The sequence below is a fragment of the Pseudonaja textilis genome, chromosome 3 (genome assembly GCF_049901715.1).
Source record: "Pseudonaja textilis isolate UNSWEBS1 chromosome 3, rPseTex1.2, whole genome shotgun sequence".
In the NCBI taxonomy this organism is placed as follows: Eukaryota; Metazoa; Chordata; class Lepidosauria; order Squamata; family Elapidae; genus Pseudonaja; species Pseudonaja textilis.
This window is the reverse complement of record NC_141992.1, coordinates 2046142-2071077: the sequence shown is the minus strand read 5'-3', so window position 1 is coordinate 2071077 and position 24936 is coordinate 2046142. Positions and strand designations below refer to the sequence as shown.

The following is a 24936-nucleotide window of genomic DNA, read 5'->3' as shown; positions in this document are numbered from 1 at the left end:
TGGCCCCAAAACTGTCTGAAAAATGGCCTGAAAAAGGCCCGAAAAAGGCCCCCAAAGAGCCTGAAAGTGGCCCCCAAAATGACCTGAAAATGGCCCCAAATGTCCAAAAAAAACCAGACATGCAGGCACCGGCCAGCTGGTCTTCAGATTTTAGGTACTCTGGCACACACACATGCACACGCATGCACGGGCGTTCTGGTTTGGACACTCGGCGCCGAAAAGGTTCGCCATCACTGCACTAAACCGTCCCAGACAAAGGGCTGCCCAACCAGTTCTTAAAAGCCTCCAACTTCTGGGGGCAAGTAGGAAGTAGGAAGGGCAAGAAAAACGTACCATTGATAAGAGGCAAGTAGGATTCCTTCAGGAGCAACCTGATCCACTTCACAAGACCAGAGACCTGAAAGGAAAAAAAAAAGAAGAAGAGTGTCCTGCTGTAGAAAGTGACCAGCTCATAACCCATCAGAAATGGTGTAAGCCAGGGGTGGGATTCAACGGGTGTTACTACTGGTTTGGTGACTATGTTTTGCATGCGCATATTGAATAATAAATAAATACTCAACAATACAAGAATATTTCTTTTCATCGGCTATCTAATTGTCCAATTTCCCTGAGCTGGAGCACATCCAGATCTTCAGTGCTTTGTGTGAAAAGCTGGCACAAAGTTGGGGGCCAACTAATTTTGGGGTCAACCAGCAACAGGTCAACCGACATCAACAACTTGGCAACTCCAAATTTCGACCAACAAATGCTCTGTCCTACACATTGTTAAAAAAAATAAATCAGAACACCAAATACAAACTAGGTGGATATGACCTCGTTGATGATCCTCACTCTGTCAAGGACCTTGGAGTTCTCTTATTTAATGACCTAAGTGCCAGAGCTCACTGCAACAGCATTGCCAAAAAGGCATTAAGAGTTGTAAATCTAACCTTACGAAGCTTCTCCTCCAGAAGTATAGAATTTCTAACTAGAGCAGACAAAACCTTTGCTAGACCAATATTTGAATACAGCTCATCTTTCTGGAATCCTCACTGTGTATCGGACATTAATGCAATTGAGTGAGTCCAGAAGTATTTCACAAGAAGAGGACTCCACTCCTCTGCTCACCACAGAATGCCCTATATCAGGGGTCGCCAACCTTTTGGACCTCAGGGACCACCAAACTCATAATTTTAGATCCCAGGGACCACTAACTGGTTCTGTGGGCGTGGCCTGATTTGTGGGTGTGGCTTGGTGATCATGTGACTGGCTGGGCATGGCTTGTATGTAAATATTATAAATATTTACGTAAATATTGAATTTTTTCTTTTTAAAAAAGAGCAACTTTTACCCCAAAGCAGGCAAAGCAGGCAGGCAGATTGAGTTGCTCACAGAATCACAGATTCACTCAGAAATTTATCTATCTGCCATCGGCTAGCTCAGTCTGTCGCATAAAATTTGCTTGCAAGCAAACTCACAAAATTAACTCACAACACACCATGTATGTAAATATTGAATTTTTTTTTAATAAAAAAAGCAACTTTTACCCAAAATCAGGCAAAGGGGGCAAATTGAGTTGCTCACAGAATCATTCAGTGATCTATCTATCTGCCATCAGCTAGCTCAGTCTCTCAAATTTGCTTGCCGTGAGTCTGCATTGAATTTGCTTGCAAGCAAACCTTCAGTCCTAAGGGAGGTTCAGCTGGACACTTAAAAGCAGAGCCGAAGAACTAAAGAAGATCTAGAAAGCAAGAAATCCAACCACTTTCTGCTTCCTAGTTAATCTAAATCTCCCGGCACAGCAGAACAGCTGATGGTTGGAAAAAGGAAAAATAGCAATTTAGCAGGCAAGTTTACCGGGTAAGGAGTGAGTGGGCAGGAAGGGTTTCCGTGGGCCATCTGGGCAGTGTAGCCTTGTGTGTCTGCGCAGTCTGGATTAATTGCTTTGGGGGGGTGCTCTGGGGATGACATTTCTCTGCGGCCCACCAAAATTTTCTCACAGCCTACCAGTGGGCTGCAGCCCACCATTTGGTGACCGCTGCCCTATATCACCTCAAATTTTGGGCTTGGACAACCTTGAACTATGCTGCCTTCGGTTGGACAAGCGTAGTACACAAAACTATCTGCTACAATGTCCTACCCGTCAATGACTACTTCAGCTTCAACCGCAACAATACAGGAGCACACAACAGATACAAACTCAGTGTAAACCACTCCAAACTCAATTGCAGAAACTACGACTTCAGCAACAGAGTGGTCAATGCCTGCAATGCCCTACCTGGTGTTACATCCTCTAACCCCCCATTCCTTTAACCTTAAACTGTCCACTATTGACCTCACCCCATTCCTAAGAGGCCTGTAAGGGGCCTGCATAAGTGCACCATCGGGCCTACCATCCCTGTCCTATTGTCCCCACTTATTTGTACCTATTTCCTGTATTCTTACTCATGTTTATACTTATACCTATTATCTTGGAAGCAATTGACAAATGAAATAAATAAATAAATAAAAGGAGGGAAAGAAGGAAGGGGGAAGGAAGGAGAACAGGGAAAAGGAAGGAAGGAAGGAAGGAAGGAAGGAAGGAAAAGATGGATGGAAGGAAGGAGGGAAGGAAGGAAGGAAGGAAGGAAGGAAGGAAGGAAGGAAGGAAGGAAGGAAAAGATGGATGGAAGAAAAGGAAGGAAAAGATGGATTGAGGGAAGGAAGGAAGGAAGGAAGGAAGCAAGGAAGCAAGGAAGGAGAGAAAAGAATGGAGGGAGGAGAGAAAGGAAGGGAGAGAATACCCATTCCTAAGAGCTCTGTAAGGGGCATGCATAAGTGCACCATCGTGCCTCCCGTCCCTGTCCTATTGTTCCCCACTTATTCGTACCTATTTCCTGTATTCTTACTCATGTTTATACTTATACATATTATCCTGTAAGAGATTGACAGATCAAATAAATAAATAAAATAAAAAATAAAAGGAAGGAAGAAGGAGAGAGAAGAATGGAGGGAGGAAAGGAGAGAATACCCATTCCTAAGAGGTCTGTAAGGGGCCTGCATAAGTGCACCATCGTGCCTACCGTCCCTGTCCTATTGACCCCATTTATTCGTACCTATTTCCTGTATTCTTACTCATGTTTATACTTATACCTATTATCTTGTAAGGGATTGACAAATGAAATAAATAAATAAATAAAAGGAGGGAAAGAAGGAAGGGGGAAGGAAGGAGAACAGGGAAAAGGAAGGAAGGAAGGAAGGAAAAGATGGGTGGAAGGAAAGGAAGGAAGGAAAAGATGGATGGAAGGAAAGGAAGGAAGGAAGGAAAAGATGGAAGGAAGGAAGGAAGGAAGGAGAGAAAAGAATGGAGGGAGGAGAGAAAGGAAGGGAGAGAATACCCATTCCTAAGAGGTCTGTAAGGGGCGTGCATAAGCGCACCATCGTGCCTACCGTCCCTGTCCTATTGTCTCCATTTATCTGTACCTGTTTTCTGTATTCTAACTCATGTTTATACTTATACCTATGATCGTGTAAGCGATTGACAAATAAAATAAAATAACAAATATAAGAAAGATGAAAAAAGGAAGGAAGGGGGAAGGAAGGAGAACAGGGAAGGGGGAAGGAAGGAGGGAGAGACAAGAAGGGAGGGAGTGGGAGGAAGGAAGGAAGGAAGGCGGAAGGAAGGAGAACAGGGAAGGAGAAGGAAGGAAGGAAGGAGAGAAAAGAATGGAGGGAGGAGAGAAAGGAAGGGAGAGAATACCCATTCCTAAGAGGTCTGTAAGGGGCCTGCATAAGTGCACCATTGTGGCTACTGCCCCGTCTTATTGTCCCCACTTATTCGTACCTATTTCCTGTATTCTTACTCATGTTTATACTTATTCCTATTATCTTGTAAGCGATTGACAAATCAAATAAATAAATAAAATAAAATAAAATAAAACAGGAGTTGTGGGAGGTTTTGGGGAATGAGCAAACATGACCGTAACATCTATAATTTACCAAGCAAAGAAGAACTTACTTCCAACGGTCCATATTCTGAAGAAACCAGGGCGAGGTCCAAACTGTGGAAAGAGAGATCGGACAAAAGAGTCGAGTCAGAAGAATTGCCGTGACCCTCGGCTCATGGATGGGGCTGGTGTGAGAATTCAGAGGTGAGCGTTACTTGGGAAGCTGCTCCTCTGAGGTGTAAGGACACAGGTTGTGGAAGGGATGTGTGGAAAGAAAAGTTGGCTACCTGGTCATGGAGGAGTAGAACTTCAGCTTTTGGTCGTGAACCGTCGCATGGAGACCCAGTACCAGGTTCTGCAATCAGACCAATGGAGAACAGGAGAACATAAGCAGAGCTCTGGGGTTGCATTAAACCATTAGGTAAAGGTAAAAATTACCCTCGCGCATGTGTGCTAACTTTTCCATCTCTGGCCCGCGCTACTCATCTCTGCTACAAAGCTGAAGAGACGGCGCTGTCCGAAGACGTCTCCATGGTCACGTGGCTGGCATGACTCCATGCCTTTGAAAGCGCATGGAGCGCTGTTCCCTTCCCACCAAAGGGGTCCCTATTTTTCTACTTGCATTTTTTTTACACGCTTTCGAACGGTTAGGTTGGCAGAAGCTGCCGGGACAAGGAACGGGAGCTCGCTCCGTTCTGCGGCGCGAGGGACTTGAACCACCAAACTGCCAACCTTTCTGACTGACAAGCTCAGCGTCTTAGCCGATGAGCCACCACGTCCCTAATTAGACCATTAATCCCGCATATATGGCCTTCTACACTAGCCAGACTTCAATGGAGGCATTTGGGAAGCTCAGTAACTTGAGTTGGAGACCAAGAACTTGTCAGAGTGGACACGGCTTTACTCCATTAGACAACCCAGGAGCAATGGCAGCAGATTTGTAATAAATGGTGGTTTTATCTACAAAAGAATATATACTATATTTACACATACTACAGGCAGAGGTCAAACAAGCAGCAAATTACAGCAGGGAAGAATACACAGTGAGTGAGTGAGAGAGATACACCCTCACTAGGCCTCTTCTTATTATACAGGCTCTTAAAGGGATAACAGCCCAAAACCTTGCTGACTCATTCTCATCCTTGCATCAGCTTTTAAATCACTACTCCGACAGAACCTTCTTCCAGTCTCACTTCCCAGCTATTGCTTAGGATTCACTAGGTACACTACAACTGTAACACAAGGACAGAGTTGGAAGGGACCCTGGAGGTCTTCTAGTCCAACCCCCTGCTTAGGCAGGAAACCCTACATCACTTCAGACAGTTATCCAACCTCTTTTTAAAACCTTCCAGTGTGGGAGCATTTACAACCTCTAGAGGCCAGTTGTTCCACTGGTGAATTGTCTTCACTGTCAGGAAATTTCTCCTTAGTTCTAGGTTGATTCTCTCGTTGATGAGTTTCCGTCGGTTGCTTCTTGTCCTGCCTTCGGGGGCTTTGGAAAATAGCTTGACCCCTTCCTCTTCTCTGTGACAGCTCTGAAGACCTGGTTTTGCCAGCAGGCCAGAGTGCCATGGAGCCCATCAAATGGTTGGTGTGATCTGCTGTCGTTGGGGCAGGCAGTGGGACTTGGGGTGTGATTATTGATTTATTTTTTTTCAGATTTTATTCTATTGTGCTATATTAATTTATTTGATTCTTTTTTTTAGTTTTTATTGTTTGGTTTTTTTGGGGGGTTTTAAATATTTTTTTACATTCTGTAAGCTGCCACAAGTCACATGGCCGAATAGGCAGCAATATAAATTCAATAAATAAATAAAAATCTCACGCCTAGTCCTTCTTTTCATTAGCCATACCCAGTTCCTGCAACCATTCTTCATATGTTTGAACCTCCAGTCTCCTAATCATCCTGGTCTCCTCTTCTCTGCACTCTTTCTAGAGCAGGAGTGTCCAACCTTTCACCTTCCCTGGGCCACATTAGAAGATGAAAATTTGGTTTGGGCCGCACATAAAATAAAATAACAGTAACGATACCTGACCATCCAAAAAACCATAGAAAACATAGTTAACATATTAAATTTATTTGGAAATGAAGTTAGTGAGATGTTTTTATTATTTATTATTTATTAAAAATTATTTATTTTTATCACGGTTTTGTTATCATGGTTTTTTATCATGGTTTATTTTCCAGCCAAATTTTGCGGGGAAGCTCGACCGCCTTGCGCCTACCTCTCCTCCTGCAAATGGCCCGACTGGATGAGGCAGGACTGGAAGGCAGAAGCAGCAGTGGCGGCGGGGACAAAAGCGGTGGCGGTGGTGGGGGAAGAAGCAGTGGTGGCGGGGGCAGCGGCAGCAGAAGTGGCAGCGGGGGCAGAAGCAGCAGCGGGGGCAGAAGCGGTGGCGGGGGCAGAAGCGGCGATGATGGTGGGGGCAAAAGTCGCAGCAGGGACAGAAGCGGCGGCGGGGGCAGAAGTGGTGGCGGTGGCGGCGGCAGCAAAAGCAGGAGGTGGCGCTCTGACGGCGCCCGCCTTTTCTGTTGCTGCTTGGCCTGGCGCTCGCCTCGCCCCGCCCCGCCCCGCCCCTGCCTCTCCTCCTCCTCCTCGCTGGCTCTGGCACGAAGGTTGGGGTGGGCACTGGGCCGCATTACGAGGCGACTTGGGCCGCATGCAGCCCCTGGGCCGCGGGTTGGACAAGCCTGTTCTAGAGTCTCAACCTCTTTTTTATACTGTGGTGAAAAAGTGGAAGCAGGACTCTAGGTGTGGCCTTACTAAGGCTTTACAGAGTGGTATTAGGACCTCCCTTGATCTCGATTGTATCCCTCCGTTAATGCAACTTAGGATTGCATTGGCTTTTTTGGCTGCTGCTGTACACAGCCGGCTCCTATTTAGGTGGTTGTCCACTCAGACTCCGAGATCCCCTTCCCAGTTCCTGCTATTGAGCCTGGTTTCACCCCAGTCTAGATGTGTCCTTTGGGTTTTTCTTGCCCAAGTGTAGGACTTGACTTTTCTCTACATTGATTTTCATTTCATTAGGCAGAGACCCCATGCTCCTATACTTACAGCTTTCAGAACAAAGAGGCCATAGGAGGCTCCGGAATGACTCGTGCCCAAGATGGAGATCTGGACCGAAAGATGGAGCATGATCAAGTTGGGCTGTATGGTGATCTTCTTCGTTCCAATTAAAGTGAGGACCATTTTCAGGGGAGAGTTGACAGAGCACTTCGGACACTGTAGAAAAAAGAGACATAAGAAGGTGGTGAGGTCAGACGGTGGTGAGGTCTCCCACTGGCCTTAGCTGGAAAGTGGTGGTTCTTCCTAGAGGGAATCCCAGGACCCAGAGTGGATTCCCACATCGAGGAGCCACAATAATGATGATGATTTCACGAGAAGAGTTCTCCACTCCTCTACTCGTTGTAGAAGACCTTATGCCACCAGACGTGAAATTCTAGACCTAGAGAACCTAGAACTACGCCGCCTTCGGTCCGATCTAAGTATGGAATATAAAATCATACATTGCAATGTCCTACCTGTCAATGAATACTTCAGCTTCAACCACAACAACACAAGAGCAAACAATAGATACAAACTCAAGGTTAATCGCACCAAGCTCGATTTCAGGAAATACGACTTCAGCAATAACAGAGTGATCAATGTCTGGAATACTCTACCCGACTCTGTGGTTTCTTCCCCAAACCCCCAAAACTTTAACCTTAGACTGTCTACTCTTGACCTCACCCCTTTCCTAAGCGGTCTCTAGGGGGCCTGCATAAGTGCACCAACGTGCCTACCGTCCCTGTCCTATTGTTTTTTTTATTTTTCTTATATGTACCCATTTCATGTATTCAAAACTATGTATACACTTATACTTATTATCTTGTAAACAATTGACAAATCAAATAAAAAAATAGATGATGATGATGACGCATGTTGCTCAACTTCCAATGACTAGTAGACAAATGTGATGTTCTGGATGGAATGAAACAAGAAGTCCCCTTTGCTCTTGCAAGAAGTCATTTCTAAGAATGACGATTGCTGGCAACTCTTCCTAGTGCCACCCTTAACCAAAGGAGGTCTTCTGGATGGGTGGGTCTTCATCTGCCACCATTCTCAGCCAGCAAGGCCAGAGAACAGAATAACAGAGTTGGAAGGGATCTTGAAGGTCTTCTAGTCTAACCCCTTACTCAAGCAGGAAGCCCTGCATAATTCCAGATTGGGTGTCCAATCTCTTCTTCAAAAATCTCTAGTGTTGGCGCACCACAACTTCTGCAGGCAAGCTGTTTCACTAATTGATTGTTCTCTCTGAGGTAGGTCATTCGCTTGCGGATATTTCATTACCCAACTAAGTAACAACATCAATGCTAGTGAGTGTGGGGTTTGCTTCCTGTTTATATACAGTAGCTTGCTCTGCCAGCTGTGTGTGTGTGTGTGTGTGTGTGTGTGTGTGTGTGTGGTTTACCCTTTGTTAATTCCTTGATTAAGTTATTGTTTTCTACTTGGCTGTTTGTCTGGTGTTAATCCCTGCTTATCTGGGTGTTGGTTTATGGAAATGATGTGTTCTGGTCTTTTGATTCCTTCTTAGATTTTATTGTCTTATTTGAATGGCGTGTAAACATTGTTTACCTCTATGTGTCTGTTGATGGTTGATCTGTCTAAGCGCCAGGCTTCTAGAAATTCCCCAATGTTTTTGAATTTGGCTTGGTTTAGGATGGTGCAATTGAAACTATGGTTGAGTCTACCCATGTGTTGTGAGATTCAGGAGTTTTCCCTGTGTCTTTCGACTGCTACTTGGTGTTCATGGATGCACTCGGCTGGTCTGAAATCTCACTTACCTTTCGATGTGAAAAAAGATTTGTAATAACAGATACCAGTTCAGCAGCACCAGAAAACTGTTGGGACAAAGTGTCATTGTATTTGAAAGAGGCAATCTACATTTTTTAAACAAACAAACAAAGCAGAACAAATAAAACTATGGACTTGCTTTTGCCATTAGATCTTCCTCTGTCAGCTTAATCTCTCAGATAAGACCAGAGAAAATATACTTTATATTTAGGGGCGACACCCAAAGTTGGGTGGGATGGTTAATTCCAGATGAACACAACTTTTTAAAAAAAAATCTGGAAAGGGAGAGGAATGGCCTGAGAATAAGACCATGAAAATTATTAGGGAAACAAGCAAAGCTTTTCACTTGCAAAGCAAAAACCAAACACAGAGGTAGGAGATAAAATACAGAATAACGAGAATTGGAAGGAGCCTTTGAGGTCTTCTAGTCCAACCCCCCGTTCAAGTAGGAGATGTAACATTATTCTGGACAAATGGTTGTCCAGTCCCTTCTTAAACGCCTCCAGTGATGGAGGACCCACAACTTCTGAAGGCAATTGTACCACTGATTAATTATTCTCACTATCAAAGTATTTCTCCTGATTTCTAGGTTGCTTCTCTCCTTCATTAGTTTTCACCTGTTCTTTCTTGTCCTGCCTGAAGGTGCTTTGAAGAATAGATGGACCCCTCCTCTTCTTTGGGGCAGTCCCTCAAATATTGGAAGGCTGCTCTCCTGTCTCCCCTGGTCCTTCTCTTCCCTAGACTAGCCAGGCCCAGTTCCTGCAACCGTTCTTTGTGTGTTTCATCCTCCAATCCCTTAATCATCTTTGTTGCTTCTCTCTACACTCTTTTAAGAGTTTCAATATCCTTTTTTATAGCGTGGTGACCAAAACTGGATTCAGTATTCCAGGTGTGGCCTTACTAAGGCTTTACAGAGTGGTATTAGTACCTCACTTGATCTTGATTGTATTCTTCTGTTAATGCAGCTGAGGATTGTGTTGGCTTTTTTGGCTATTGCTGCTGCACACTGCTGGCTCCTAGGTAGCTGGTTGTCCACCAAGACTCCGAGATCCTTCTCACAGTTACTACTATTGAGTCAGGTACCATGTACTATGTACAATACCTGGGCGTGGGATTCAGCCGGTTCGAGCTGGTTCGGCAGAACCGGATGTTAAATTTATATCTGGTTTGCCAAACCCGGTAGTTGAACTGACCGGCTGGCCCACCCACCCCACCACACCCCTCCCAGGAGTCTACACACGGCCTGTTTGGGATGCAGGGTCTGCGTGGAGGCTCTGGGAGGGGGAAAAACTGCCCTCCTGGAAATGGGCCTGTTCCCAGCTTCCCGAGGGCCTCTGGATCCCAGGGAGGCTATTTGCACCCTCCCAGAGGCCTGAGGGAAGCCTCCAGACTCTGGGGAAGATGAAAAACAGCCCTCCCGGAAGTTCTGGAAGTCCGGAAATGGGCCTGTTTCCAGCTTCCGGAGGGCCTCTGGAGCCTGTGGGAGGCCGTTTTCACCCTCCCAGAGGCCTGAGGGAAGCCTCCAGACTCTGAGGAAGATGTAAAACAGCCCTCCCGGAAGTTCTGGAAGTCCAGAAATGGGCCTGTTTCCAGTTTCTGGAGGGCCTCTGGATCCCAGGGAGGCCGTTTCGCCCTCCCAGAGGCCTGAGAGAAGCCTCCAGACTCTGGGGAAGATGAAAAACAGCCCTCCCGGAAGTTCTGGAAGTCCGGAAATGGGCCTGTTTCCAGCTTCCGGAGGGCCTCTGGAGCCTGTGGGAGGCGTTTCGCCTCCCAGAGGCCTGAGGAAGCCTCCAGACTCTGGGGAAGATGTAAAACAGCCCTCCCGGAAGTTCTGGAAGTCCGGAAATGGGCCTGTTCCCAGCTTCCGGAGGGCCTCTGGATCCCAGGGAGGCCATTTTCACCCTCCCAGAGGCCTGAGGGAAGCCTCCAGACTCTGGGGAAGATGAAAAACAGCCCTCCCAGAAGTTCTGGAAGTCCAGAAATGGGCCTGTTTCCAGTTTCCGGAGGGCCTCTGGATTCCAGGGAGGCCATTTTCACCCTCCCAGAGGCCTGAGGAAGCCTCCAGACTCTGGGGAAGATGAAAAACGGCCCTCCCGGAAGTTCTGGAAGTCCGGAAATGGGACCGTTTCCTGTTTCCGGAGCGCCTCTGGAGCCCGGGGGAGGCCATTTTCTCCCTCCCAGAGGCCTGAGGGAAGCCTCCAGACTCTGGGGAAGATGTAAAACAGCCCTCCCAGAAGTTCCAGTAGGCCATGCCCCCCCATGGCCACGCCCACCCAGAAACTGGGCAGAGAACCGGTTGCTGGGTTTTTTGAATCCCACCCCTGACAATGCCTATGCATTTGGTTTTTCCTGCCGACTTTTATTTCTCTGACCATTGGATTTCATTTTGTTAGACAGCCCCTCAATGCCCAAGGCCGACACACCTTGCTAGTTCTCACCTGCTGGGATGGTAGGTTTTACAGGCCTTCACGGCCAGTTTGCAATCAGTTGCAATCGTAGACTTATTCGTTATTGGAAGATTTTGAAATCTTGGCAAACTCTAACCCTAAAGAGGCCTCATAAAGCAGCGCAAACACTTCACGTGATCTTGATTTTATCCCTCTGTTGATGCAGCCTGGGGTTGCGTTGGCTTTCTTGGCCCCTGCGTTGGCTGTGTGCAGCCAGATGGGCTGAGGTGGGCTCTTTCACACCCAGGACAACCCAACTGGGTCTTGCTCACAGCTTACCTAGGTGCAGGTGAACGTTTGAAGCCGTGCGTGCCAAGGAGGAGGTCCAGAAGTGGCCTCCTGGAGTCCTTCCGGTTGAGTTGCCAGGAGCCCCAAACCAATTTTCCTCCCTACACCCTACTCGCAATCCCTACTCACCACTTCCTTGGTGCAGATCAACTCTTGTTTGGGGATCTGGAGGAGGACTCCCAAAATCACATTTAGGCTGTCCTGAGTGAGGCCCAGGGTGATGGCGTTGTCCCTCAGGGAGGGGAGCGGGATGGGAGACGGACTGAAAGGAACGGTCAAGAAGTGGTTTTGGGTCCGAACAATCATCTGAAAAGAGAAGAGGGAAGAAACATGGCTGAAGGGATTTTCATGCAAAGGTGGGGTTCACATTTTGTAACAACCAATTCTGTGGGTGTGTCTAGGTGGGCATGGCTAGGTGGGCATGGCCATGTGACCAGGTGGGTGTGGCTTCTTTTTTGGCAGCGCCCCTACACCCCATTTTTGGGCCTTCTGCGCTTCAGGGAAGCCTCCGGGGTGGGGCGATTTTGCTCCGGGAAAGCTTTCCTGGGGTGCAAGAAGGGGAAAAAACATGCGCTCTGTTTTGGGGCCTTCTGGGCTTGAGGGAAGCCTCCAGGGGGGGCGATTTTGCTCCGAGAAGGCTTTTCTGGGGTGCAAGAAGGGAAAAACAGAGCATGCGCTCTGTTTTGGGGCCTTCTGGGCCTCAGGGGAGCCTCCTGGGTGAAGCAGTAATAAGTGAGGAGAATCCTCGCTCAGCTGATCATAGGACCAGCTGGTTGGCAGGAGGGGAAAAACAAAGAAATACCTTAAGGAGTGACTGGCCAAGGAAGAACACAGTCAGGGATGTCGGGCAGGCACGCAATGTTGCATATGAGTCAGATAAGGACTGACTGGGGCGGGGAGAGGCCAGCCAGGGCCACCATTTGCTGTTTCTCTGAACTGCGCAGAATCGTAACAACCAGTTCTATAGAACCGGTCCGAACCGGTACAATCTCTCACCCCTGAAGTCATGGCAAACCTAGCTTGCTACTAGTACTGTTGACACACCATCGAAACATAAGGCTGGAAGAGACTTTAGAGGTCTTCTAGTCCAACCCTTGGCTCAAACAGGAGACTCTGCAACTTTCCAGATAAATGGCGGTTGTCCAGTCTCTCCTTGAAGGCCTCCGGTGATGGATCACCCACAACTTCTGGAGGAATAACAGAGTTGGAAGGGGTCTTGGAGGACTTGTAGTTCAACCCCCTTCCGATTCAGACAAGCGGACTCTCCAGTCTCTTCTTAAAAACCGTCCAGTGATGGATCACCCACAAATTCTGGAGGCAAACCGTTATCCTGGTTAATTGTTCTTATTATCAGGACATTTCTCCTAAGTTCTAGGTTGATTCTCTCCTTGATAATGGGATAATAGAATAACAGATTTGGAAGGGGCTTTGGAAGTCTTCTAGTCCAGTCCCTGACTCAAAAAGGAGACATTATACCATTCTGGGCAAAATCCAGTCTTTTCTTGAAGGCATCCAGCGTTGGAGAACCCACGACTTTTGGAGGCAACCAGTTCCAATGATTTATTGTTCTCACTGTCAGAAAAGTTTCCATCCATTACTTCTTGCCCTGCCCTCAGGTTCTGGGGGCTGGCTGGGGCATTCTGGGAGTTGAAGTCCTCCAGGCTTAAAGTTGCCAAGGTTGGAGACCCCTGCTTTGGAGAATAGGTTGACTCCCTCTTCACATAGACTAGTATCTAAATTTCTGGACCTTGGCCTTTCTAAGTCAATCTGCCTTTGGATTATGGATTTCCTGACTTGCCGCTCACAGAGGGTCAGATTAGGTAATCATACCTCTTCCATCCTTATTCTTAACACTGGTACACCACAGGGTCGCATGTTGAGTCCCTTACTCTATACTCTTTATGGGCACGACTGCATTCCCGCTCACGCTAGTAATACTATTGCTAACTTTGCAGATGATACAACAGTGGTGGGACTCATCTCTGGGGGGAGGGGGGATGAGTCTGCCTACCGAGATGAGGTGGACCAGTTGTTTTCGTGGCGTGGAGACAATAACTTGGTCCTCAACACCAATGGAGCTTATAGTGGACTATAGAAGGAACAGATCAGACATCCAGCCCTGGCTTATCAAGGGAGACCGAGGGGAGCAAGTGGCCAGTTTTAAGTTTCTGGGGGTTACCCTAAAAGAGGACCTGACCTGGGGGGGCTCACATTGCAGCCCTGGTCAAAAGGGCCCGGCAGAGATTAGACTACCTGAGACTTCTCAGAAAACAACTGAATGGAAAACTGCTGGTGACCTTCTACCGCTGCGCTATAGAGAGTATCTTAACTTACTGCACACCTGTGTAGGGTTTGCCAATTGCACAGGGGCAGATAGGAAAGCACTCCAGCCCAGAGGATCATGGGTTGCCCTCTCCCCTCTTTGGAAGAGCTTTATAGCTCCTGCTGCCTTAAGAAAGTTCAAAACGTCCTCAAAGATCCATCTCATCCTGGGAACCCCCTTTATTTGAACTATGACCATCTAGCAGATGGTACAGGATAATAATAAAAGCAAGGATAAATAGGCTGAAAAACAGCTTCTATCCCAGGGCAGTAGCTCTTTTGAATTCTGCTATATAGTGCAGTATTGGGTGTGGTGTCGGGGTTTTTTGATCAAAGTGTGGAGTGTGAAGGATGTGTGTTTGTGTTTATTTTAAGGGTCCTGGTCCTGGTGTGCACTGAAGATGGTGTTTGATTTCATTGTACGAGGTGCAATGACAATCAAGTAAGGTAAACGAAATTAAACTCTGAGGCAAACCATCAAATATTGAAAGACTGCTATCATGTCTCCCCTGGTCCTTCTCTTCAATAGGCTAAAATTATGATGGAGGGGTCAACTGTCACCCCCACGTTTCCTATAGAGTGTGCCAGATTGAAGTAGGAGGATCTCTTTTGGGGTGCTAAGAAAATCCAACCATTCCCCCCCCATGGGGTCTCCAGTGCTTTTGGACCACAGCTTCGGAATAGTATCTGGAAGGCCTGCTTGAGGGAAGGGCCGTCAGGGTTTTTACAGGGGAGGAGATTTTTGTGTCCTCAAATAACCGAGATGTGACACCGCCTCAGTTGAAGCCATTTTCGAGGCACTCGGCCAGGTGATATTTGCAAAACAGATTTCAGAGGATTTGGGATCCAGAGATTGGAGAGGGTAGAATTTCACATGAATCGGGTGCTGTCTCACTGAGCTGGCCTAAGGCACAACTGTCACCAGACTGGCAATTGTGGCCTATTTCTGGCCTTCTGGAACTTTAGGGAGGCCCATTTTTCACCCTCCCTGGGCTCCGGAGGCTTTCCACGAGCCTCCTGGAGGGGAAAAACAATCTTCCCTAGGCTCCAGCAGCCCTCCGGAGGCCAGAAACAGGCCCATTTCTGGCCTTCAGGAGCCTCTGGGAGGCCCATTTTTCACCCTCCCTGGGCTCCGGAGGCTTTCCACGAGCCTCCTGGAGGTGAAAACAATCTTTCCTAGGCTCCAGCGCCCCCCCGGAGGCCAGAAACGGGCCCATTTACGGCCTTCGGGAGCCTCTGGGAGGCCCATTTTTCACCCTCCCCGAGTCTCTGCACGGACCTTGTACTTACCTGGCATCCAAAATGGGCCACCTGGGGACTCCTGGGAAGGGCAGGGCAGGGTGAGCAGGGCCAGCCAGGGATAGGATTTCCTGGTTCACTGAACCGGTAATTAAAAATGATAAAATTAGCTATCGGTTTCACCCAAACTGGGGTGAACCTGGTAGAAGCCCACCTCTGGTCAGCTGCCATCTCACCAGACTGACAATCATGGCTGGAGAGGATGGTGGTGTAGTCCACTCTATCCCCAGGTCACATGGTTAGGGGAAGCTGGCTAGAATTGTCCATCCGTACTGTTGTGGTTCGCTGGCAGCCGGTGCAGACAGCAGCAGAATCGGACAGTGGGGAAGAACGGGGACCAGTCCGGGAGTCTGGAGGGGACTCAGAGGAGGGTCCTGCATCCAATGCAGAGATGGGGCCAGGATCATCTGGGAGTGGGGTGCTGCCTCTGGAGCCTCCGGAGTCTGACAGCAGCGAGGCAGAGGATGAAGGGTACCCTGTTCCCAATGCGTGTGTGTGTGCTGAGCTGCCAGAAGGTAAGAGCAGATGAAACAAAAGGGGCGACTCGGGAGTAAGGCTGGGAGGTGATTGCCCCTCCCCTAAGGTATAATGGACAGGCAAAGATAGAGAAACCTTTGCAGGAAGCAAAGTCATTCGTACTGTTTGGATTAAGCCTTGAAGCTCTGTGTGGACTTTGTACTTCGGCTGTTTTTTTTTTACAGTTAATTTGGCACTTTAGTTGTTGGCAGCCATTCAAAGGAGAGAAAGGGGGGTGCTTATCTCGAGGGACTATTTGGGACTCCTTACAGGCTGGGAATGCACATAATTCCCAGCACTGAAATAACAAGAGAGTTGTTTGGGCTAAGCGTGCGCTTAATTACGGTTTCAGGAAGCCTTGGTCAGAACACCTCCTTGGCCTGCTGCTTACACGCATTTTGAAGACGTAGTAAGACGAGGTGATCAATGGTTTGCTGGCCAGCTGGTACTGGATGGAGGCTGAGGCGCCCATGTGATAAAACACTGCAGGGTAAACACAGGTGTGTCATTAAAAATCCAGATGTGGACTGGACTATATGATACATATGTGTGACAAATAATCAGAAAATTCTTCGCAAACTGTTGTGCAAGGGAGCTGAGTAATTTTGATCAGGGAGAGACATAGCAAAGCAAACTGCGCAATATGCAACACTTTTTAAGTGTGTGTGTGTGTGTGTGTTAGAGAGAGAGAGACAGACAGACACAGACACATGCGCATGCGCGCGCGTGCCTGCGTGCGCGCACACACACACAGAATTAGCAAATGAGAACAATTGAGAAAGCAGGGTTGACTCAGGAGTAAGGCCACACCTCGGAGATGATTGGCCCTTCCCATAAAGACATAAAAGAGGAGCAGACGGGACGTGAGCCTTTGCAGGAAGCAACTAGTTCATCTGGTCGATTCAAGCTTTTGAAAAGTTCTGCTTGACTCTATATTGAGTTTGGCCTTGCCCTGGACCTGGCACTTAGTTCTCTGACCACATCCCAAGTGCGATAAGGTGGGTGTTTATGAACACTCTCCTGAAAGACGGTTTGTGAAGCCTTACAGGCTGGGAATGAACGCAATTCACAGCCGTGGAAATAAAAGAGATTTTGACGGAACTAAGATTGTGTTTTATGCTTTCTAAGGAAGCCTAGGTCAGAACACAGACCTCCTCCTCCTCCTCCTCCTCCTCCTCCTCCTCCTCCTCCTCCTCCTCCTCCTCTACTATGTAAATTCTCCTCCATTCTGGCACTGATGTCATTACCTAGTTGGGTCATGAAATGTCTGCATGAAAACAATCAAGCTCGGGCTGCATCAGGGATGGGATTCTACTGGTTCGGACTGGTTCGGGTGAACTGGTAGTTCTGGTGACCATTTGGCCCCATCCACCCATTCTCTGCCCTTTCCTGGGCTTTTATTTCCTTGTTTTTGAGCACAGCTGATTTGCGTGGCAGAGCGCCTCAGCTGTTTGACTCACCGGGACTGCAGGAGAAGGTAAGTAGCTCTCTGAAAACGGGCTTTTTTGAAATGCTGTGTGTGCTTGCACTCACCGAACCGGTTGTTACACCAGTTGAATTGCACCACTGGGCAGCACCGAGGACCCCTCCCTGACCCTGATCCACAAACATCTTCTTCCATTGTCAAGAACTCACCATCCATTGTGTAGAGAGAATCAAACTTTATGATTTGCAGGAGCCGCTGCAGCGTTTGGCAGAGCTGAAAGGAAGCGGGAAGGATTAATGCAACAGATACAAATAATAATAATAATAACAATGCAGTCCAGGTTGAACAGAGATTCCCCTGTGGGAAACTTGTTGGGTATATGGATACACCAACTCATTTGGGTGAATGAATATATAAAACCTAGGCATAAGTGTTTGCAACTTTAAGCTCTAAACTGCAATGTCATTGCATAATTATGGGTGCGGTTGCAGGCTGCAATAATAGGCAGTGAGAGAGACGTAACACTTTCCTGGTTTCGAGTCCCTGGTCTGATTCCTGGTTCCTGGTGTTACTGGTCTCTGGTCTATCTGCTGTCTGTCTGCCTACTGTTTACTCCTGTATGAGATGTCTACTGTGCAAGATACTTCTCTCAACTGAACACAAGGACTGTTTGCTTGGTGAGCTGTGGATTCAGCATTGTCTTTGAGAGAAAGGTATCAGAAGAAGAAGATTTACAAGCAGATAAAGACATTGTATTTACTGTTTAAAAGACTAGGTAACTGGATTGATATACTGGATACTGACATATGGACTGAATGACTATTCTTAATCTCTGTGTGTATTAAATACCTATTTAAAACCACAAACAGTGTTTTTGTCTCAAGTGTGTGTATACTCTTGGGCCCAGCCTCACTCTCATTTGGCTGCCTGGCTTGACTGCTGCTGTGCATTCTGCTCGGGGGTTTATCCCCAAACACTAACAAAACTGACTCGGAGGAGGAAGCTGAAGAGCTGACGGGGAGCGGGAGTGTGGCTCCGTTGGCTGTGCAAGAAACTGGGGAAGGGCAAAGTCCGGCTGGGCAGAGCAGGAGAGAGGTAGAACAAGGGAGAGGGAATTTGGAGGAAGACCCAGGCCCACCCCCTCTTCATCCTAGGGCATGCAGGGAGGAATGGAGAAGGGAGCAATGTGGGTTGCGTGGCTTATGCGGGAGGAAAGGGCCCTGATTCCCTCATTAGCTGCAGCTGGGAACAGTGTTTAAAAAGGGAAGCTGCATGCAGCAAGTTGTTGGGAGCAAATCATGAATTTATCTTGTATCATCGTGGTTTATCTGTGTTCCTGGCGTCTTCCCAACTGTGTGAGTTTTGTTGTGCTTTCAAGTCTGAAATTCTTGCTCTTGCCCTGCCAAACTAATTACTTCAGTTTGGCCTGTTTGGACTTGAAGTTACAGTTTGTGTTGCTCATGTTTTGGACTGAATTTTCTCCAGTTAAAGGCTGCTCCTGGGAGAGTTTTTCTCCAGCCAAAGGTAACCTGGACATTGGGGGCACAGTTGGAGATAATAAAGGAACTCTTATTGCTTATTTGACTGTGTTGCCTTTGTGCCACACCCCTCTGGGTCATCACAGACTGATTGGAGGGGAAAAGAGCTTTTGTGCACACTACCCATACCTCCAGGATGCTAGAATCAAATCCTAGAATCAGAATGGAGCTGGCAGGGACTTTGGAGATCTTCTAGTCCAGCCTCCCTGCTCAAGCAGGAGATCTTAGACCATTTCAGACAAGTGAATCTGGTTTCCTTCTTGACTTTGCTGGTCCGAAGGTCGCAAAAGGGGATCATGTGACCCCGGAACATTGCAACTGTCGTAAGTACATGCCAGTTGCCAAGCCTCTGAATTCTGATCATGTGACCCCCCCACGGATGCTGCAATGGTCATGAGTGAGAAAAAAGGTCCTAGTTTACTTTTCCCCCTTGTCCCGGTCAATAAATGGACCATTGTCAGTCGAGGACTAACTGTATATCCATGGCTCATAGAAGAGGTGTGCTTGCAGCTGCCATCTTGCCTTTTTTGCCCACCCCTGTGGATGTCCCAGGGCTTCCTCCTTCATCCCCAAGGGCTGAACCCCTTCATGATTTTGATCTGCTTGGGTCTACTCCTTCCAACTTTCCAGATCAAGGGTCTCCAACCTTGGCAACTTTAAGACCGGTGGACTTCCACTCCCAGAATTCCTCAGCCAGCTTGAAGACTGGTGGACTTCCACTCCCAGAATTCCTCAGCCAGCTTTAAGACTGGTGGACTTCAACTCCCAGAATTCCTCAGCCAGCCTGAAGACTGGTGGGCTTCAACTCCCAGAATCCCTCAGCCAGCTTCAAGACTGGTGGACTTCAACTCCCAGAATTCCTCAGCCAGCTTTAAGACTGGTGGACTTCAACTCCCAGCATTCCTCAGCCAGCTTTGCTGGATGAGGAATTCTGGAAGTTGAAGTCCACCAGTCTTAAAATGGCAAAGGTTGGAGACCCCTGTTCCAGATCCTTTGTCTGATGGAGACACCAGGGGTCTATTTGAGAAGCGCAGGCAGATGCCTTCAAGGATTTCATGGGACAAAAAAGAACCACCTGAGCCGCTTCCTTGCCAGGCTTCCCCAGTGCCATCTCTGCTGCCATGTCCAGCTACGGTTTGCCAGCTACTTACCAACCTGGGCAGGGACGTTGCGAGGACCGTTCTTACAATGGGCTTCACTTTAGCTCCTTGCAGGCTGTAGAAACAAGGAAAGATTGGGAGGAAGAAGGGCTAGTGCGCTTGTAAGAAAGAGACCCAACTCTCCCGCCCGCCCCTTCTTGGCCCCCTTTCTTCCCTGACCTCCCAGCAAACTCTAGCCGAATAAAACGTCACTTAAGCCTTTTGGACATCTAGGCCGCAACTGATAAAGCGCAGCTTTGAAGCAGGTGAAATCAGAAAATATGGACAGTTTAATTAAACAAGGAACATCTCCTCTTGACTTTGGAAGTTATTGGTTTGTGTAAGGGGTTGGTGGGGTGCCTGGCCCTCTCTGAGTTTCTTGCAGACGTTGCAAGACCCAACTAGGGAATGACTTTAGCGCTAATAAGGAGTAAGGTTTGTAGAGTGCGGGGTGTAGAAGGAGAAGGAGGAGGAGGAGGAGGAGGAGGAGGAGGAGGAGGAGGAGGAGGAGGAGGAGGAGGAGAAAAACTGTGGGATCCTTGGTGTTCTGTGAGCTTGGCTGTTTTCTTGCAGAAGTTTCATGACCCAACTAGGGAACATCATCAGTGTTAGAAGGGAGTGGGATTTGTGGAGAGGAGGAAGAGGAAGAGGGAGAGGAAGAAGAGGGAGAGGGAGGAGGAGGAGAGGAGGGGGGGGGTGGGGGGGGGGGGGGGGGGGGGGGGGGGGGGGGGGGGGGGGGGGGGGGGGGGGGGGGGGGGGGGGGGGGGGGGGGGGGGGGGGGGGGGGGAAGGAGGGAGGGAGAGGGGAGGGGGGGGAGGACTGTGGGGTCCTTGGGGCTCTCTAAGCTTGGTGGTTTTCTTGCAGACGTTTCATGACCCAACTGAGAAACATTATCAGTGCTAGAAGGAGGGCTTGCTGTCTGTTTATGTATAATGGCTTTTGTTGTCAGTGACGGTGGGTTGTTTTCCTCTTCATGGTTCCTTGATTCAGTTGTTGTTTACTGTTTGCTTGTTTGTCCGAGTAGGTAATTGCTTGTTTGGGCTACTGCTTACTGGTATTTGTTAGTCCTCTGTTAATCTTGGTATTGATCTCTGCTTATTTGGGTATCGATTGCTGGTGAGGAAGTGGATTGCTGTTTTTGTTTCCTTTTTGACTGTTTGAAAGGCTGGTAGACATTGTTTATCTCAATGTGCCTGTTGATGGTTGATGGTACCCTAATCAAGGAACTATCAACTTGGATAAACAAGCTAACAGTAGATCACTGTCTAATCAAGGAAGCATTAAGAACCCTTGTGGCTGGGCTGAGAGAGTGATGGGCCCAAAATCACATAGCCATAGGCAGGACTGGAACTCCGCATCTCCTGGTGATTGGTACAAAGTCACCCTTCTGGCTTTCATGTCTAAGGTGGGACTAGAACTCACAGTCTCCTGGTGATTGGCTCAATGTCCCCCAACCAAATTTCATGCCCTAAGTGGGACTAGAACTCATCATCTTCTGGTGGTTGGCCCAAAGTCACCCAGCTGGCTTTCATGCCTAAAAGGGGACTAGAACTCATGTCCTGGTGATTGGCCCAAAACCATCCAACTGGCTTTCATGCCTAAGGCAGGACTAGAACTCCCAGCCGCCTGCTTTCTGGACTAGTGCGTTAACCACTAGAACAAACTGGCTCTACCTGTGAAGGGTTAGATTCTAGCTGGCGATTGAAAATTACGACGGGACTTACCGAGAAGAGCTGACTATCCTTGCAATTTTGAACTCGCTATGGCAGGTGCCGAAAGATAAATCGATGACTCCTAGCACAAAGTTGGAAAAACTGGCCTCTGTTTTGAAGTTCACATCGATGAAGATATCAATCCGTTCAAAATGCTTGCCGAAAAAGCTAAATGACAAAAGAGTCCTTCCAGAAAACAACAACAACAACAACAACTGCACGGCGCCAACTTACATAGAAATGACTCTGGCCTTTTTTTTGAGAACTGGTGTCAACTCATAAATCATTCCTATGCCTGTTTCTGAGTTGCCATAAGAAGGAGCGGGGGGGACGGCCTGAGAGAGCAGTGAGGCAGATGAAGGGCAGAAGCACATTCCACGCTTATCTTGTGGAGGTTGTAGCCTAGCCTACTGGGTCTTCTCCCATGAAGATCCTTAATTGGAGAATGTGATTGATGACACCCAGCCCAGTGAATGTGTTTCGTTGGAGAATCTGATTTAGGACACATCCAGTGGGGTGGGGGGAAACAGGGTCATAGGTGATAGTAAATTACGCGCCTCATACGGGTTAGTGCCGGACATGTTGCTCCAAGTAAATCTGATGGATTCTTTTGAAGCTTGGATTGAGGCTCATGATGTAATGAGGGCAATCGTCGGAACCCTGACAACTGGGCTCCATTTGGAAAAAAACGGACCTGGGAGAAAGGCAACTGATTGCAGACAGAGAGCTGAGAAGGACTCACAATTTAGCACTTAAGTGTAGCCTGGTCCTGACAATGATGGTGCACACTTCTTCTCGCATCTCCATCTGGATGTGGGGCACAAACACCCTCACTACATGCAACCTGTGGGAGGAGAAATGGAAGCCGTGAGAAAGGAGATGGTTTGAGATCATCCAGACAGTTTACCTCAGACCGGATGAAATGGTGCGTGTGTGTGTTTGTGCGTGACCGTGTGTGTGTGTGTGAATTGGTGGTCCTTGTGGAAGGTCCTCACCAGAGGTGGTATTCAGCAGGTTCTGACCAGTTCTGGAGAACCGGTAGCGGACATTTTGAATAGTTTGGAGAACTGGCAAATCCCACTTCTGACTGGCCCCGCCAACCCCATCTCTTCTCTGACTCCCATGGAGTCCCAGCTGATGGGCTGGGTTTCCTTTGGTTGCCCTGCACAGGAGAACGGAGCTGGAAAGCAGGTTAGTGAGGTGGGAAAGGAATGGGGATTTTGCAGTATCCTTCCCCTGCCACGCCCGCCAAGCCACGCCCACAGAACAGGTAGTAAAAAATTTTTGAATCCCACCACTGGTCCTCACCCAAAACTAAGTAAAACAGAAGGTCATCTAATTGTCAGAATTCCAAATTACGAACTCCAACGCAACAAACTCTGAGACCGGCATTTTCTCAAAGTTCCATTTTATTGGAGTTGTCATATTTGCACATCTGGGAAATCTGGAGAGTTCTGGATTTTTCCTGCACAATTAAAAAAAAAATCCAAACCCCATCATCCCCTGCACCCATCAGTCCATCACATGGTCCAATCATCAACCACCCCAACTGAAGACCTTCCTCAAGCTCCTCTTTCCACAGGGGCAGGGTGGCTTGTCCTTGACTCAGAAGATGAATGTTGTTACATCTAAACTTCCTCATCTCTGTAAGTTTTTCCCCCTTCCAAAATTCCCAGGCACTGAAATGTGGCAGCTTCTGAGTGAAATATGGCTTCCAAAGCTGACACTAATCTAAGCTGGCTGTAGAAGGCCTATAACTGGGTTGGGTCAACTTTTCTTAGATGTCCCAAAGGTGCTTTTTCAAGAGAAGAAGAAGCTTCTTGGGTGAGGAGTGAAACATCTTCAGAGAAAACCCAGAAAGTCCAGTTGCCACCTCAAAAAACACCTTGGGGACAACCATGTCCTGGAGGACTGAGACGCTCCAAAGACATTTAGCTGTTATGACTCCCCTTCAAAATTCAAACGAACAAAACAGAAAGCAGCCGTTTCACAATTAAATCAAATGGAAAGAAATCTTACAAGATAACGGCTGGCAGAAACCACAGCATAAATCTTTACTCTGTCCGGCAAACCAGTCCTGGCAATAAATCCTCAGCCTCAGAGCTCTTTGCTGTAACGTCCTCACTCAAAAAGTTATTTTGTTCCTGGTGAAATGTACCAGCTCAGCTGTGTCCTTTTATACTCATTAAGGCAACGTGCTAATTTACTGACTTGCTCTCCTCATTCGCTCCAGCTGATTTTGCCTTTTCAACCGTCTTCTGTTCCTTACATTTAACCACAAATTTTCCAAGTTCTCATCTCCACTAGAAGACTCTCTCAAAACTTCCCTGTCAGCCATTCCCGGCTGTTGATCAGATAAGGAACCAGAGGAGGTCAAAGGTCCTGACAATTCTAATACATCAGGTCTGTCGTCCTTTGTCACGTCCATCTCCTCATCCTGGTTATCAGTCCAATCAGTAAGCCAGGCTGGCTCATATCGTTCTGCCATGACCTCTTCACTTGAACTCATATCAATCACAGGAGGTGAATCCAAGCCCGGAGCCACAACATTTAGCGATACACTTTCCTAGTTGAGTTGAATGGCAACCTCCAGCATTGCCCAACACAGCCGTTGGGGAAACTGGGGCTGTTGGAATAAAGGGAGGTTGAGGCTGGGGAAAAGCTGGACTAGAGTTATCCACCTAAGGTTGGGGGAGACTCAATTCCTAGTATCAACTACTCATAAAGTTGAGAGAAGAGAATATTTGCAGCTCAGGGTTGAACTGTGCGGTCCTTGGTGCTCTCTGGGGGTTTTCTTGCAGATACTCGAATACAGCTCATCAGTCTGGAACCCACATTACGTATCTGATATTAACACAGTTGAGAAAGTCCAGAAATATTTCACAAGAAGAGTTCTCCGCTCCTCGACTCGTTGCAGAAGACCTTATGCCACCAGACTCGAAATTCTGGACCTAGAAAACCTAGAACTACGCCGCCTTCGGTCCGATCTAAGTGTAGTATATAAAATCATACATTGCAATGTCCTACCTGTCCATGAATACTTCAGCTTCAATCATAACAACACAAGAGCAAACAACAGATACTAACTCATGGTTAACCGCACCAAACTTGATAGCAGGAAATACGACTTCAGCAATAACAGAGGGGTCAATGTCTGGAATACTCGACCTGACTCTGTGGTTTCTTCCCCAAACCCCCAAAAACTTTAACCTTAGACTGTCTACTATTGACCTCACCCCTTTCCTAAGAGGTCTCTAGGGGGCGTGCATAAGCGCACCAACGTGCCTACCATCCCTGTCCTATTGTTTCTTTTATTTTTCTTATATGTATCCATGTATTCAAAACTATGTTTTTACTTATACCTATTATCTTGTAAGCAATTGACAAACCAAATAAAAATAAATAAATAAATGTTTCACGACCCAGTGCTAGAAGGGGAGGGGGATTGAGGAGGCGGTGGGGGAGGAGGAGGATTGTGGTGTCTTTGGTGCTCTCGGAATTTGATGTTT

At 47.7% G+C, this 24936-nt stretch overlaps 1 protein-coding gene and 1 long non-coding RNA gene across 2 annotated transcripts in view; both read right to left on the bottom strand.

Moving 5' to 3' along the window:
- LOC148125983 (uncharacterized) overlaps positions 1 to 24936 on the bottom strand; it is a 352312-nt gene that overhangs the window by 269947 nt on the left and 57429 nt on the right. The window lies entirely within an intron of this gene.
- LOC148125984 (BPI fold-containing family B member 3-like) overlaps positions 1 to 24936 on the bottom strand; it is a 38373-nt gene that overhangs the window by 1290 nt on the left and 12147 nt on the right. Inside the window, exons 3-13 of the mRNA XM_087928688.1 lie at positions 22170 to 22271; positions 21440 to 21595; positions 19728 to 19791; positions 17248 to 17311; positions 16004 to 16095; positions 11605 to 11781; positions 8731 to 8787; positions 6962 to 7129; positions 4193 to 4260; positions 3977 to 4019; positions 334 to 397 (exon numbers count right to left, since the gene is read on the bottom strand). Of these exons, the coding sequence (XP_087784814.1) occupies positions 334 to 397; positions 3977 to 4019; positions 4193 to 4260; positions 6962 to 7129; positions 8731 to 8787; positions 11605 to 11781; positions 16004 to 16095; positions 17248 to 17311; positions 19728 to 19791; positions 21440 to 21595; positions 22170 to 22271 (1055 nt within the window). The remainder of the gene's footprint in view (positions 1 to 333; positions 398 to 3976; positions 4020 to 4192; positions 4261 to 6961; positions 7130 to 8730; positions 8788 to 11604; positions 11782 to 16003; positions 16096 to 17247; positions 17312 to 19727; positions 19792 to 21439; positions 21596 to 22169; positions 22272 to 24936) is intronic.